At 39.2% G+C, this 13,182-nt stretch overlaps 1 protein-coding gene across 1 annotated transcript in view; it reads left to right on the top strand.

The window, feature by feature from the left end:
- Positions 1 to 13,182, top strand: part of LOC114290278 (P-loop containing nucleoside triphosphate hydrolases superfamily protein) — a 77,052-nt gene that overhangs the window by 25,339 nt on the left and 38,531 nt on the right. The window contains exons 10-16 of the mRNA XM_082921120.1: positions 102 to 161; positions 308 to 412; positions 9,121 to 9,225; positions 9,498 to 9,605; positions 9,705 to 9,851; positions 11,533 to 11,715; positions 11,912 to 12,082. Of these exons, the coding sequence (XP_082777246.1) occupies positions 102 to 161; positions 308 to 412; positions 9,121 to 9,225; positions 9,498 to 9,605; positions 9,705 to 9,851; positions 11,533 to 11,715; positions 11,912 to 12,082 (879 nt within the window). The remainder of the gene's footprint in view (positions 1 to 101; positions 162 to 307; positions 413 to 9,120; positions 9,226 to 9,497; positions 9,606 to 9,704; positions 9,852 to 11,532; positions 11,716 to 11,911; positions 12,083 to 13,182) is intronic.

The following is a 13,182-nucleotide window of genomic DNA, read 5'->3' as shown; positions in this document are numbered from 1 at the left end:
ACGGCTTATGTTCTTAGACTGATGAATGTTTCTTGAATGGCTGTGATCCTTGTATTCAATTCATGACTTTTATCTGGTCTGACAAGTATATTTATCTACAGACTATTGAAAGTAGTCCACGTGGGGAAAATCAAGGGGAAGACGTGACCTTGTCACAGTTGGTAAATTCTGCTCATCCTTTTTATTTATTTGTGTTACCAAGGGGACTTCAGTGTTTTTTACGTTGTAGTAACATTTTTGAATGCCCTTAAATTATTTTGTTGATTTGAAAATGCCGTTTACACATGTTTACAACTTTCCTTTACAGAATTTGATTGACTTGGCTGGATCCGAAAGTTCCAAAACGGAGACGACTGGCTTGCGAAGAAAAGAGGGTTCATACATTAATAAAAGCTTACTTACCCTTGGCACCGTAAGATATTGCTATTTCCTCCTTTCCCCTTCTCTTTGATATTCAGACATACTTGGTTTCTCTGTTGTGGTTTGGCATTGTGTTTCGATTTTCATGATTACTAACACAGATCTTTCAAAGTTTTTGTAGATTGAGATATTAGACTTGAGTTATAGTGAATTGCTCTTGGTTCTTGCATCTTTTCTTAGTTATATGTTCTAAAGGGGTTTAGGCAATCTAATACTTATTGCAGTAATGTTGTTGAACTGTAGATCCTTTTCGTGGCATAGACTGGATCATCTGGGTATATTTTTGTGCAAAGTGCTGTACCATAAACCCAGAGATTTTTAATTTGCTTAACTTCCCAATTCCTATAATTACTAAGTGCTGGAAATTTGTGTTAATATAATAAGATAGTGGCATGTATATAATATGATAGTGGTAGATAGTGGTAATATATAATATGAAAGTGGCATATAATGGGTTATAATGATGTTTGTAATATCTCCTATATAAGGAGTGTCATTTGGTCTTGTAAGATAAGAAGTTTTGAATATAACAGAAATATATTCCTTCTTCCTCATATTTTCGGAGTTCTTCTTCCTCATATTTTCTAAGTTGGTATCAGAGCAACAAAAAATACAGCAGCCCTAAAACCGTCATAGTCATGTCGGAAGTCACGTCCGAAACCACTTCAACCCCTGCCGCTGCCATTCCGGTGAAAACGTCCAACTCTCACTCTGTCCAAATCACCACCATCCGCCTAAATGGTGATAATTTTCTCCGCTGGTCACAATCTGTCCGGATGTATATCCGTGGGCAAGGAAAGATCGGTTACATCACTGGTGACAAGAAGGCTCCTGCTGTTAATGATCCGCTGTTCGACAGTTGGGACGCTGAAAACTCCATGGTTATGACATGGTTGGTCAATTCCATGGAGGAGGATACAAGCTCTAATTACATGTGCTATACTACTGCACAAGAATTGTGGGATAATGTTAGTCAGATGTATTCTGACGTAGGAAATCAATCTCAAGTTTTCGAATTAACTTTGAAGTTGTGAGAGATTCGTCAAGGAGATGATTCCGTCACCAAATATTTCAATTCGTTGAAAAGGTTGTGGCAGGATCTTGACATCTTCAACACATACGAATGAAAATCGGTTGACGACTGCAACCACCACAAGAAAACTGTGGAAGACAGCCGTATTTACAAGTTTCTTGCCGGCCTCAACATTGAGTTCGATGAAGTGCGAGGAAGAATTATTGGCAGACCTCCTCTCCCATCCATTGGCGAAGTATTTGCCGAAGTCAGAAGGGAAGAGAGCCGAAGGAGCGTCATGCTTAAGAAAAAAGGTACTGGTGAATCAATTGAAATTTCTGCTTTAATTAGCGATGTTGCGGCCAACAAGGCTGCAAATTACCAGCGCAGGTTTGATGATAAGCCACGGGTCTGGTGTGATTTTTGCAACAAGCCTCGCCATACACACGAAACGTGTTGGAAGATCCATGACAAACCTGTCAACTGGAAAAGCAGCAAACAAGGAGAGAAGAATCGTGGCTTTCCTACCGCTAATGAAGCCGATTCAGGTCCCTTCAACAAAGAGCAGATTGATCAACTCTTAAAGCTGATAAAATCCAACTCCTCATCCGGTACTCCTAGTGTTTTGTTGGCACAAACAAGTAGAAATCCTAAAGCCTTCTCTTGCCTAAACTTCTCTCCGTGGATCATAGATTCCGGTGCCTCCGATCACATGACTAGTTTTTTCCATTTATTTAGTACCTATTTCCCTTGTTCTGGTCATGACAAAATCAGAATAGCCGATGGTAGTTTTTCACCTATTGCAGGAGTTAAAATTCATGTATTATTGATTTATATATTTATTTATTCTGTCTATTACAAATGGTTCCTTATATAGATGTAGGTGTAGTGGATGGTGGTAGTGGTGTATGTCTATTACAAATGGTTCCTTATATAGATGTAGGTGTAGTGGATGGTGGTAGTGGTGTAGTGGGTTAGGTTTAGTGGAGTAGGTGAGGTGGTAGTGGTGTAGTGGGTTAGGTTTAGTGGAGTAGGTGAGGTGGTAGTGGTGGTAGGTGATGGTAAATTCTAACAGCCCCCCGCAAACTCAAGGAGGATAGAAACTAACCAACTTGAGTTTGAAGAGAGGAACAAAACAAGAAAATACATAAAAATAAAAGAGGATAGGTGACACTGTATGGTCGTGTCAGACCATTGGTGAAGACACTGGATGGTGGTGTCATAACGTTGTAGAGGACACTGTATGGGGGTGTCATAACCATGTAGAGGACACTGTATGGTGGTGTCATAACGGTGTAGAAGACAGTTTATGGGGTCATGTCGGACCGTTGTAGCAGACAGTGTGGTGACAGTTGTTGTGACAGTTTACGGAGTCTTGCTGGACCCTTGTAGAAACTAACCGGAATCAATGGCGGGACAGTTTACAGAGTCTTGTCGGACCCTTGTAGAAACTAACCGGAATCAATGTCGGGACAGTTTACAGAGTCTTGTCGGACCCTGTAGAAACTAACCGGAATCAATGTCGGGACAGTTTACAGAGTCTTGTCGGACCCTTGTAGAAACTAACCGGAATCTATGTCGGGACAGTTTACAGAGTCTTGTCGGACCCTTGTAGAAACTAACCGGAATCTATGTCGGGACAGTTTACAGAGTCTTGTCGGACCCATAAAGGAGCTAACCGGAATTAATGTCGGGACAGTTTATAGGGTCATGTCGGACCGTTGTAGAAGTTGCACCCTCAAAAGGTGTGCCCAATTTTGTCAAAAGGCGTGCCATCAAAAGGCGTGCCTAATTCATCAAAAGGTGTGCCGGACATGATGGCGAGGCACGTGGGCGCCTTGGCTTGCGCGCCCGTTTTGTCGTCTGGTGGCAAGAGGCGCGCGATGCGCGTGGCTGCCTCGGCTATTTAACCAAGACGGAGGCTGAGGCTGAGGCAGACAAAAAACTTCTGAAAATTCTCTGAAACAAACTCTTCCTTTGCTGAGAAACTCTGTAATACTCTGTAACCAACCCGTCTCTGAAACACTCAGCAACATGGCCTCTTCTTCCCGTCCAGCTACCCAGAACATGGCCTCCTCTTCCCGTGGTCTGCTCACGCTCTTTCCAGAACTGAACGAGTCCACAAGAGAAATAACTGGTGCGATGGCCGGTGAACCTCAACCAAACACCTCTGGTTTTGCTCCATTGAACTTTCCGATGCGGTCGGTGGAGCAAAAAATGGCGGTGCAAACTGATATTGAGGCCAATCAGTATACTCTGAAGTCATGTGTGGAAACCATGACGGCGGTCACAAACTTGTCGCACCGGCTGCAGAGCAGGACAAATGAGGTGCAACAATTAAACTCCCAGCTGGCTCTGCTCCAACGCATGTATAAGGATGTGCGAGCAGAGATAAGTGTGTTAAAGACAGAAAATAAGGAGCTGAAGCGGAAGGCCACCGTGATGTTCCGATTTGGAGGTCCTCCATATGCTGCAGTGGAGGAGTATGGGGGAGTGAACGTGCTCAGTGGACAAGGAAACACGGAGGCAACACCGGCAAGGGCCGTCCAAGACGGAGGCAAGAAGAAGAGACCTACAGCAGAGTAGAGAAGAAAAATCCCACTGTGCCGATTTGTGTTGGTTTGGTTTTTTTTTTTTTTTTTTTTTTTTTTTTTTTTGGTGTAAAATGGTGATCGGGGTGAGCCCGACATGAATAAAATAAGTTCGTCTTCTTCCTCTGTGTTGTTTTTTTTTTTTTTTTTTTTTTAATTTATTTATTTATTTATTTATTTATTTTTGTTTGGGAAAGGAAATAAAAGAAAGAGTGGAAATATCAGAAGGCGTGGGAATCGGTGAGCGAATAAAGGGGATATAAAAAAATAAAAAAAAAATAGACAAAAAGGTAGTGGATTGAAATAGTAAATAATAAAATAAGAAGAGAAAGTGGACTGTCGGTGTTGGTTTTGTATAATAATAATAAGAATAAGAAGAGAAAGTGGGGTGTGCTTGAGTGGAGGCAGACACTGGCGTGATTGGAAAGACAAAAAAGTAGGGGATTGAAATAGTAAAATAAAAAGAAAGGAAAAGAGACAGTTTAAAGTGAGAAATCAATGTGCAGTGTGCATAATATACAGGTTTGGTGGGAACGTGGAGCAGTGTGCAGTCGGATGTGTGGGTATTGTTTATTTTATTTTATTGTTATTTTATTTTATTTGTTTTTGTTAAAGCTGCCGAGAGAGTGAGAGAAGGAAAGAGAGATGAAAAAAAGAGAACCATGGTTAGGCCAAAGGTTTTGCAGATCCTTCTGATGGAGGTGCAGCTGTAAAGGCGAACTTGCATTGGCTCACCAAGAATGTGCTGTGAAATGGTGTAGCATCAAAGGTAACAAGATCTGTGATGTGTGCAGGCAAGAGGTTCAAAACTTACCAGTCACACTTTTACGGATTCGAAGTGTTCGAAATCCAAGTACTGGAGTAAATAGAACCCCGCAGATGGAAATTAATGGATACAGGGTTTGGCAGGAAGTGCCTGTTTTCGTCATTGTCAGCATGCTTGCCTACTTTTGTTTTCTTGAGCAGCTTCTGGTTGGAAAAAATGGGTGCCAGCGCGGTTGCCATATCTCTTCCATTTTCTTGTGTATTGGGTGTCCTTGCATCCTTGACCTCATCAACAAAGGGCAGGCAAACATGCTGTGTGCATGGAAGAAGAAGATGGCGCAAGTGGCGAAGCCGGACTTGGCGAAGAGGACGGAGGTGAGTTGAATGAGCCAGCTCGACTCGCCGGTGAAGCCGTGGACGACGGCGACTATTCCGATGATTCAGTTATGGGATTCGTGGCAGCGGATGGAAGGTATGTGTAGAGGTCCGGCGGGCGGCCAAGGCGAGGCTACCGCCCGCCGGTGAAGCAGAATGACTAGGTTGTTAACCTTGCTCTGATACCAAGTTAAAATTCATGTATTATTGATTTTTATATTTATTTATTCTGTCTATTACAAATGGTTCCTTATATAGATGTAGGTGTAGTGGATGGTGGTAGTGGTGTAGTGGGTTAGGTTTAGTGGAGTAGGTGAGGTGGTAGTGGTGTAGTGGGTTAGGTTTAGTGGAGTAGGTGAGGTGGTAGTGGTGGTAGGTGATGGTAAATTCTAACAGCAGGAAAAGGATTTATTAAACTAACTGAGAAAATTGATCTCAATGCTGTTCTTCACGTCCCCAACTTAGCCTGTAACCTTTTGTCTGTCAGTAAACTATCTAAGGATTCTAATTGTCGTGTTACATTTTTTGAATCCCATTGTGAATTTCAGGACCAGAACTCGGGGATGATGATTGGGCGTGCTAGGATGCTTGAAGGTCTTTACTACTTTGATGAAGTACCTGTTAGTAATAAAAAAGCTCAGAGCTTTAATAGTACTAGTTCAATCTCTGTTCGAGAAAAAATAATGCTATGGCACTATAGGCTAGGACATCCTAGTTTTCTTTATCTGAAACATTTATTTCCAGAATTATTTAAAGGGATTGATTGTTCTTCTTTTCATTGTGAAAGTTGCATTTTTGCAAAATTTCATCGCTCTACTTATTTGCCAAAACCTTACCAGGCTTCCAAACCTTTTTATTTGATTCATAGTGATGTTTGGGGCCCTTCTAAAATCACTACTCTTTTTGGTAAAAGATGGTTTGTTACATTTATTGATGACCATACCCGCTTATGTTGGATTTATTTGATGAATAAAAAATCTGACGTGAAAAATTTATTCACAAATTTTTACAATATGATTGAAAACCAATTTCAAACCAAAATTGGTATTTTACATTCTGATAATGGAATAGAATATTTCAATGAGTAGTTGGGTGAGTTTTTGGAAAAAAAAGGGGATTTTTCATCAATCTACATGTCGGGATACTCCTCAACAAAATGGCATTGCAGAACGAAAAAATAAACATTTACTTGAAGTAGCACGTGCTATAATGTTTTACATGCATGTTCTTAAATATTTATGGGGTGAATCAATTTTAACAGCCTCTTATTTGATAAACAGGATGCCTACAAAGGTGTTAATATACAAAACACCTTTTGATTGTCTCAAAACTTTTTTTCCTGACACGAGGTTGTTTTCTGATTTACCCGCCAAAGTTTTTGGATGTACTGCCTATGTTCATGTTCCCATTCAATTTCGTTCAAAACTTGACCCTCGTGCTATAAAATGTGTTTTTTTGGGTTATTCCTCAAACAAAAAGGGTATAAGTGTTTCGATTCTCAAACCAAGAAATTTCTTGTGAGTATGGATGTGCCATTTGTGGAAACAAAATCTTATTTCCCCAACACTTCTCTTCAGGGGGAGACAAGTGGAGTAGAAGATCATTTTTGGGATATTTCTATCCCGCTCCCCAATGTCATTTATCCTACACAAAAACTACATCTGTCTGATAATGCTCACTTAGGAGAACCAAGTTCTATGGTGCCTAGTCAAGAAGATTCTTGTTTAGGGGGAGAAGTACTACAAAATGATCTAAATTCTGAGCTTCAGGTTTATACTAGGAAGCGATTTCATCTGAGGAATAATGACCCGAATGTCCATCCTAATGACCCGAATGTCCACCCGAGTTCTGGCATCGAAATTTTGGGTAATCCTATTCCTTCTATTTCCGACCTTGATGTTCCTATAGCAATTAGGAAAGGTGTCCGAAATGGCATTAAACATCCTATTGCAAATTACCTCTCCTATCAAAGACTGTCTAAAAACCATAGAGCTTTCACATCTAGGATTTCCAACTTGTTTGTTCCAAGGAATATACAGGAAGCATTGGATGATCCGAATTGGAAATTAGCAGTCATGGAGGAGATGAATGCTTTAAGGAGAAGTGGTACTTGGGAGATAGTTGATCTACCCAAAGACAAGAAAACAGTTGGGTGTAAATGGGTGTTTACGATAAAATGTAACGCAGATGGAAGCGTTGAGAGATACAAGGCGAGACTGGTGGCTAAAGGCTTCACTCAAACTTATGGGATCGACTATCAGGAGACGTTTGCTCCTGTTGCTAAAATAAATTCCATCAGAGTACTGTTATCTCTTGCAGTAAATTCAGATTGGCCTCTACATCAACTTGACATTAAAAATGCATTTCTCAATGGTGATCTTGAAGAGGAGGTGTTCATGAGCCTACCGCCGGGATTTGAGCAGAGACTTGGAAGCGACAGAGTATGCAGATTGAACAAGTCATTATACGGACTCAAACAATCACCAAGAGCGTGGTTTGAACGCTTTGGGAAGGCAGTTATCAGTTGTGGCTTCTCGCAGAGTCAAGCAGATCACACAATATTTTATGAACATTCAAAAGACAGTAAAATTGCAATTTTGATTGTTTATGTTGATGACATCATTTTAACTGGTAATGATAAAGCAGAGTTAGCAGCCCTCAAAGAGAAACTCGCAAAAGAATTTCACATTAAGGATCTGGGAGCCCTCAAGTATTTCCTCGGAATGGAATTTGCAAGATCCAAGGAAGGTATATTCGTTAATCAGAGAAAATATGTTCTTGATCTCCTTGGAGAAACAGGTATGCTTGGTTGTAAGATGGTGGAGACTCCGATCGAGCCTAACTTGAAGTTACAAGCTGCTAAGGCTGAAGAAGTCAAAGAGAGGGAACAATATCAGCGACTTGTAGGGAAATTGATTTACTTGTCTCATACGCGGCCTGATATTGCCTTTGCAGTCAGCATAGTAAGTCAGTTCATGCACTCACCAGGGGCAGAGCACTTTGAGGCCGTTTATAAGATCTTAAGATATTTGAAAGGAACTCCAGGGAGAGGCTTACTGTTCAAGAAACATGGACATCTTCAAGTTGAAGTATACACAGATACAGACTGGGCAGGAAGTGTTACAGACAGGAGATCAACATCCGGATACTGCTCCTTTGTAGGTGGGAACCTAGTTACATGGCGGAGTAAAAAACAGAATGTGGTAGTTAGAAGTAGTGCAGAAGCAGAGTTCAGAGCTGTTGCCCATGGAATCTGTGAAGTAATGTGGATTAAAAGAATTCTTGAAGAATTAAAGCTTTCTCACCCGACACCTATGAAGGTCTATTATGACAACAAAGCAGCTATATCTATAGCTCATAATCCAGTTCTACATGATCGCACAAAACATATAGAAGTGGATAAACATTTCATCAAGGAGAAAATCAATGCTGGCATAATCTGTATGACCTACCTTCCAACAGGTGAACAATTAGCTGATGTGCTAACGAAGGGACTACACAAGAAGCAATTTGATAAGCTGACTAGCAAGCTGGCTATGGATGATATTTTCAAACCAGCTTGAGGGGGAGTGCTGGAAATTTGTGTTAATATAATAAGATAGTGGCATGTATATAATATGATAGTGGTGTTGGTGGCAGATAGTGGCATGTATAGAATATGATAGTGGTGTTGGTGGCAGATAGTGGCATGTATATAATATGATAGTGGTAGATAGTGGTAATATATAATATGTAAGTGGCATATAATGGGTTATAATGATGTTTGTAATATCTCCTATATAAGGAGTGTCATTTGGTCTTGTAAGATAAGAAGTTTTGAATATAACATAAATATATTCCTTCTTCCTCATATTTTCGGAATTCTTCTTCCTCATATTTTCTAAGTCTAAGTTATCATTTACTTGATTGCCATTTCTGATCAGCAAAATCTGTGTTTGTGATTATGTCTAATTTCAGGTGATATCTAAATTAACAGATGAGAAGGCTACTCACGTTCCTTATCGAGATTCAAAACTCACTCGTTTGTTGCAATCGTCCCTCAGTGGCCATGGGCGTGTTTCTGTAAGTTATATTTTAATAGTAGGGGACTTCTACAAAGCACTCTGCACACATGTTGTGTTTCACCCCCCATCCCGACCCCACCCCATAAAAAAAAGTAATGTTGGTTAGATGGTCAGTAGTTTCACTTGGGAAAATAAATGATATAGCTGTCAAGTTAGCTATCATTATGGTAATTTTCATTTGATTCACTATAGTTTCATTTGTTAATTTGTTTTTCTGGAATTGCTTTTGATGCTTTGCTTTAAAATCTTCTTTCTTATTTGAACCTGTAGCTTATTTGCACCGTGACACCTGCCTCTAGCAATAGTGAAGAAACACACAATACACTGAAGTTTGCCCATCGGAGCAAACATGTGGAAATCAAGGCTTCTCAGAATAAGGTGGCTTGTAATCACTGTTTGTGTTAAATATTTACCAACAATGGGAAATTTTCCAGGGTCTACCTCTCTATCTAATGTCTCTAATGTTTGCTCTATTAGATTATGGATGATAAGTCTCTCATTAAAAAGTATCAGAAGGAAATTTCCTGTTTAAAACAAGAGCTTCAGCAATTGAAGCGGGGTATGATAGAGAATCCGTATACGATGGCATCTAACCAGGAAGATTTGGTTAATTTAAAGCTTCAGGTTTGCGCTGTTCCATATGGTTGGATATTATCTTTTGTATTTTTTGTTTTTTATTGTAAATTTGCAAATCGATAAACTTAATGCTTATTTCTATTTATCTTTTAATATTGGTATGGGCACCAAGAGTTAGCAGAGTTCCACATACAAATATGACAGTCATGATAAGCCTAGATATATCATAAACACTAGGGGTGTTCAAAAAACCGAATCACCTGATAAAACCGACCAATCCGAACTGACCCGAATGATTATGGTCGGTTTCGAAAAGCCTCCACGGTCGGCTCGGTCCTTGTATGTAAAATTTATCAATTTTTCAGTCAGCTGATGGTTGTGTTCCTTGGGAACTGACTAAATCTGAACCGCCCGAAAAATAGTCTAATAGGCTTATAGGAATTAAATATCTTTACTCTTCTTCACGTGATAATAATAATCAAAACTTTGAGCCTCTGTATCAATTACAAAAAAAGTAGCACATGGCTCCAAAAAAAAATGACGGACCTTTCTTTTCCCTTTCCTTTCCCTTTCGTTTTGACAACTTAATAAATATTTGACCAATAGTAAGGTAGTCTAGTGCCTAACCCTATAACACAGTCAGATTGATATTTTCAATACATGGATACATGTGATTAATTATAATTATATGTAAAAAATTAATGTATAGAGAAAGAGAGAGAGAATCAATTATGTATATATTGATGTATTATTGATTGTTGTATGTTTTGATGTATTGTATGTACATTATATAGGAGATGGAGATGTGAAGTGGAGGTGGAGTGGTGGAGTAGGTGAAGTGGAGGTGGAGTGGTATAGTGGGTGGTAGTATTTACTTTTACAATTTACATTAACATTATATATATATATTTAATATATTTGATTATAGTCACATCATCATACATGATGTTATGATATACATGGTGTTTGGGATATATCATATATATACATGTTTTTTGTATTGTTGTTTGTCTGCTGTTTACTCTTCGTTTCTTCTTGCAAAACTGTAATAGCCCTCTCTCTCTCTCTCCAAACACACTCTCTTTCAACCCCTCTTCGATTTTGATGGTTTATTGCATCTAGATCCATTCGGTCATTAACGACCATTATCCAGATCACTCTGTTGTGATGCTCTTGGATTAGATCGAAAAGCTATGAATGTGAACAACATACCACAACCCTCTTCTCACTTTCTTTGTCTTTCACAAATCTGTCTGTATGTATATTTGTTTATGCGCGAGAGGAGGATAAGCTGTTGATGGAAAAATCACCCAAAAATTCGACCGATTCCGACTGACAAACCGTAAGGCCTGATGCTTGCTATTTCGAATTGTCTGTGGTCGTAATCGGATGTTAAATTCTCCCACCCGTGATGGTTGGTTGGGTGGCAAGTTGATAGTGAAACCGGTCCGATCTGACCCAGTCAACACCCCTAATAAACACTCCATTAGTAGTGATTGCTACTCTATTTGTCTATGTTCTGCTGATGCTATAGAATATATCATGTTTAATTTAAAAATTGATGCATGATTGCTGATACTTAGCAATTAGAAGGTAGAATTTAGGGATAGTTATTTATTTGCCTCTGTCGAAGAAAAAAAGTAATTTTTAGCTCTGTATGTTTTATTCATTGAAGTAGTTTTATGTGCTGCTAGATTTCTTTCTAATGTGTTGCTTTATTAAGTTGCAGTTAGAAGCTGGGCAGGTCAAGTTACAGTCAAGATTGGAAGAGGAGGAGCAGGCCAAAGCTGCTTTGATGGGAAGAATTCAGAGACTAACTAAACTAATCTTAGTTTCGACAAAAAACACAATGCAGTCAAATATTCCTGAAAAGGCTGGCCATATACGAAGGCATTCTTTTGGGGAAGATGAGGTACCTGATATATTGATATAAGCTCAGTTTAGGCTGACAGAAGTTTCTTGATAGCCTGCAAGGCAATACTGTATGCAATGCCTGGATTTTTAATTTTATGAAGCTGTTACTTTATAATTTAGATTTCTTATCTTTGCCAAGTTTGTAGTGATAACCATGCCATCCTTGCCTACATTTGACCCCATTGTTGATGCAGCTAGCATATCTGCCAGATAGAAAACGAGAATATATGATTGATGATGATGCTGGAAGTCATGTTTCTGAAATTTCAGCAGATGGAAGAAGTGACGTCGCTAATCTAGATGACCTGGTTAAAGATTACAGAAGAAATAGAAGGCGAGGAATGCTTGGCTGGTTTAAACTAAAAGTAAATTCTCTTACATTTCTCCCTCTACATTCTTTTGCAACTTGCTTTGCATTTTGCAATTGGATTGTCTGTGGATTTTAGGTTGCTAGAAAATAATATGAAGTAGAAATCATGGATCTGTTAGCTTGTTTCACTGCTTCCTTTTCAAATGTCTTTGTTTCCCTATCAAATTTAATTTTGAAAGTTGGAGGATGACTTTGTGATGCTGTCTGTGGGAAGAGTAAGAAAAATCAAAATATAAGAACAGCTAAGTTCGGAAATTGGTTCGTTCAAATAAAACTCAATTGTGATCAATTGGATCAATGTACAATTAGGTTTTGTTTTAGTGGAGTCTTATATTATATGACTACTTAGGCTAGGTATTACTCAATTTAGTTTTCTATATGATTTATTTAGTTTTACAGCGTAGGGGTATTTTGGTAATTTTAGATTTTTTGGACATGGGTTGTACGCCCGTGGATCATCATCATATATGGGTCAAGTTATGTAATAGGGCTTTTATTTTTGGGTTTTATTTAGTTTTAGAGAAATTTCAAAGCTATTTTAAAGCCACTTTGAAATTGTTTTATGTAGTCAAACTTTAGGTGTGATGTTTAGTTTAAGGCTTATAGGAATGATTACTAGAGTAGTACCTGACCCAAAGATTGGCGAGGCGGCAAGGGGGGGCTAATGAGACTAGACACAGGATCAAAATACCTATACCGTTTAGACATGGAAGAATACCCCAAGAAGACACAATGAATAAACTTGTCATCTAACTTTGTGCGAGTGGGACTTCGATCTTGAACAAAACAGGTACACCCAAAGACACGAGGTAGGATAGGAAATAGAGTAGTGTGGGGGGTATAAGGACATGAAACAAGGTAAGACCTTGCAACACACGACTAGGGGTCCTATTAATAAGGTAGACATCAGTGAAGACAACCATATGGCAGTAGGATTTAGGGACACTCATACGACGAAGAAGACACCTCACAACAGACATGACATGACGGTTTTATGTTCAGCAGCACCATTTTGCTCAGGAGTCTATGGACACGTGAGTTGTTGAAGAATACCGGTCTGATTAATATAGGAACGAAATGCATTAGAAATATATT

This window comes from Camellia sinensis, chromosome 3 (assembly GCF_055761805.1).
Source record: "Camellia sinensis isolate YWXY chromosome 3, ASM5576180v1, whole genome shotgun sequence".
Classification (NCBI taxonomy): Eukaryota; Viridiplantae; Streptophyta; class Magnoliopsida; order Ericales; family Theaceae; genus Camellia; species Camellia sinensis.
Note: the sequence above shows the minus strand (reverse complement) of the source record. Positions and strands in the feature narration are given on the sequence as shown.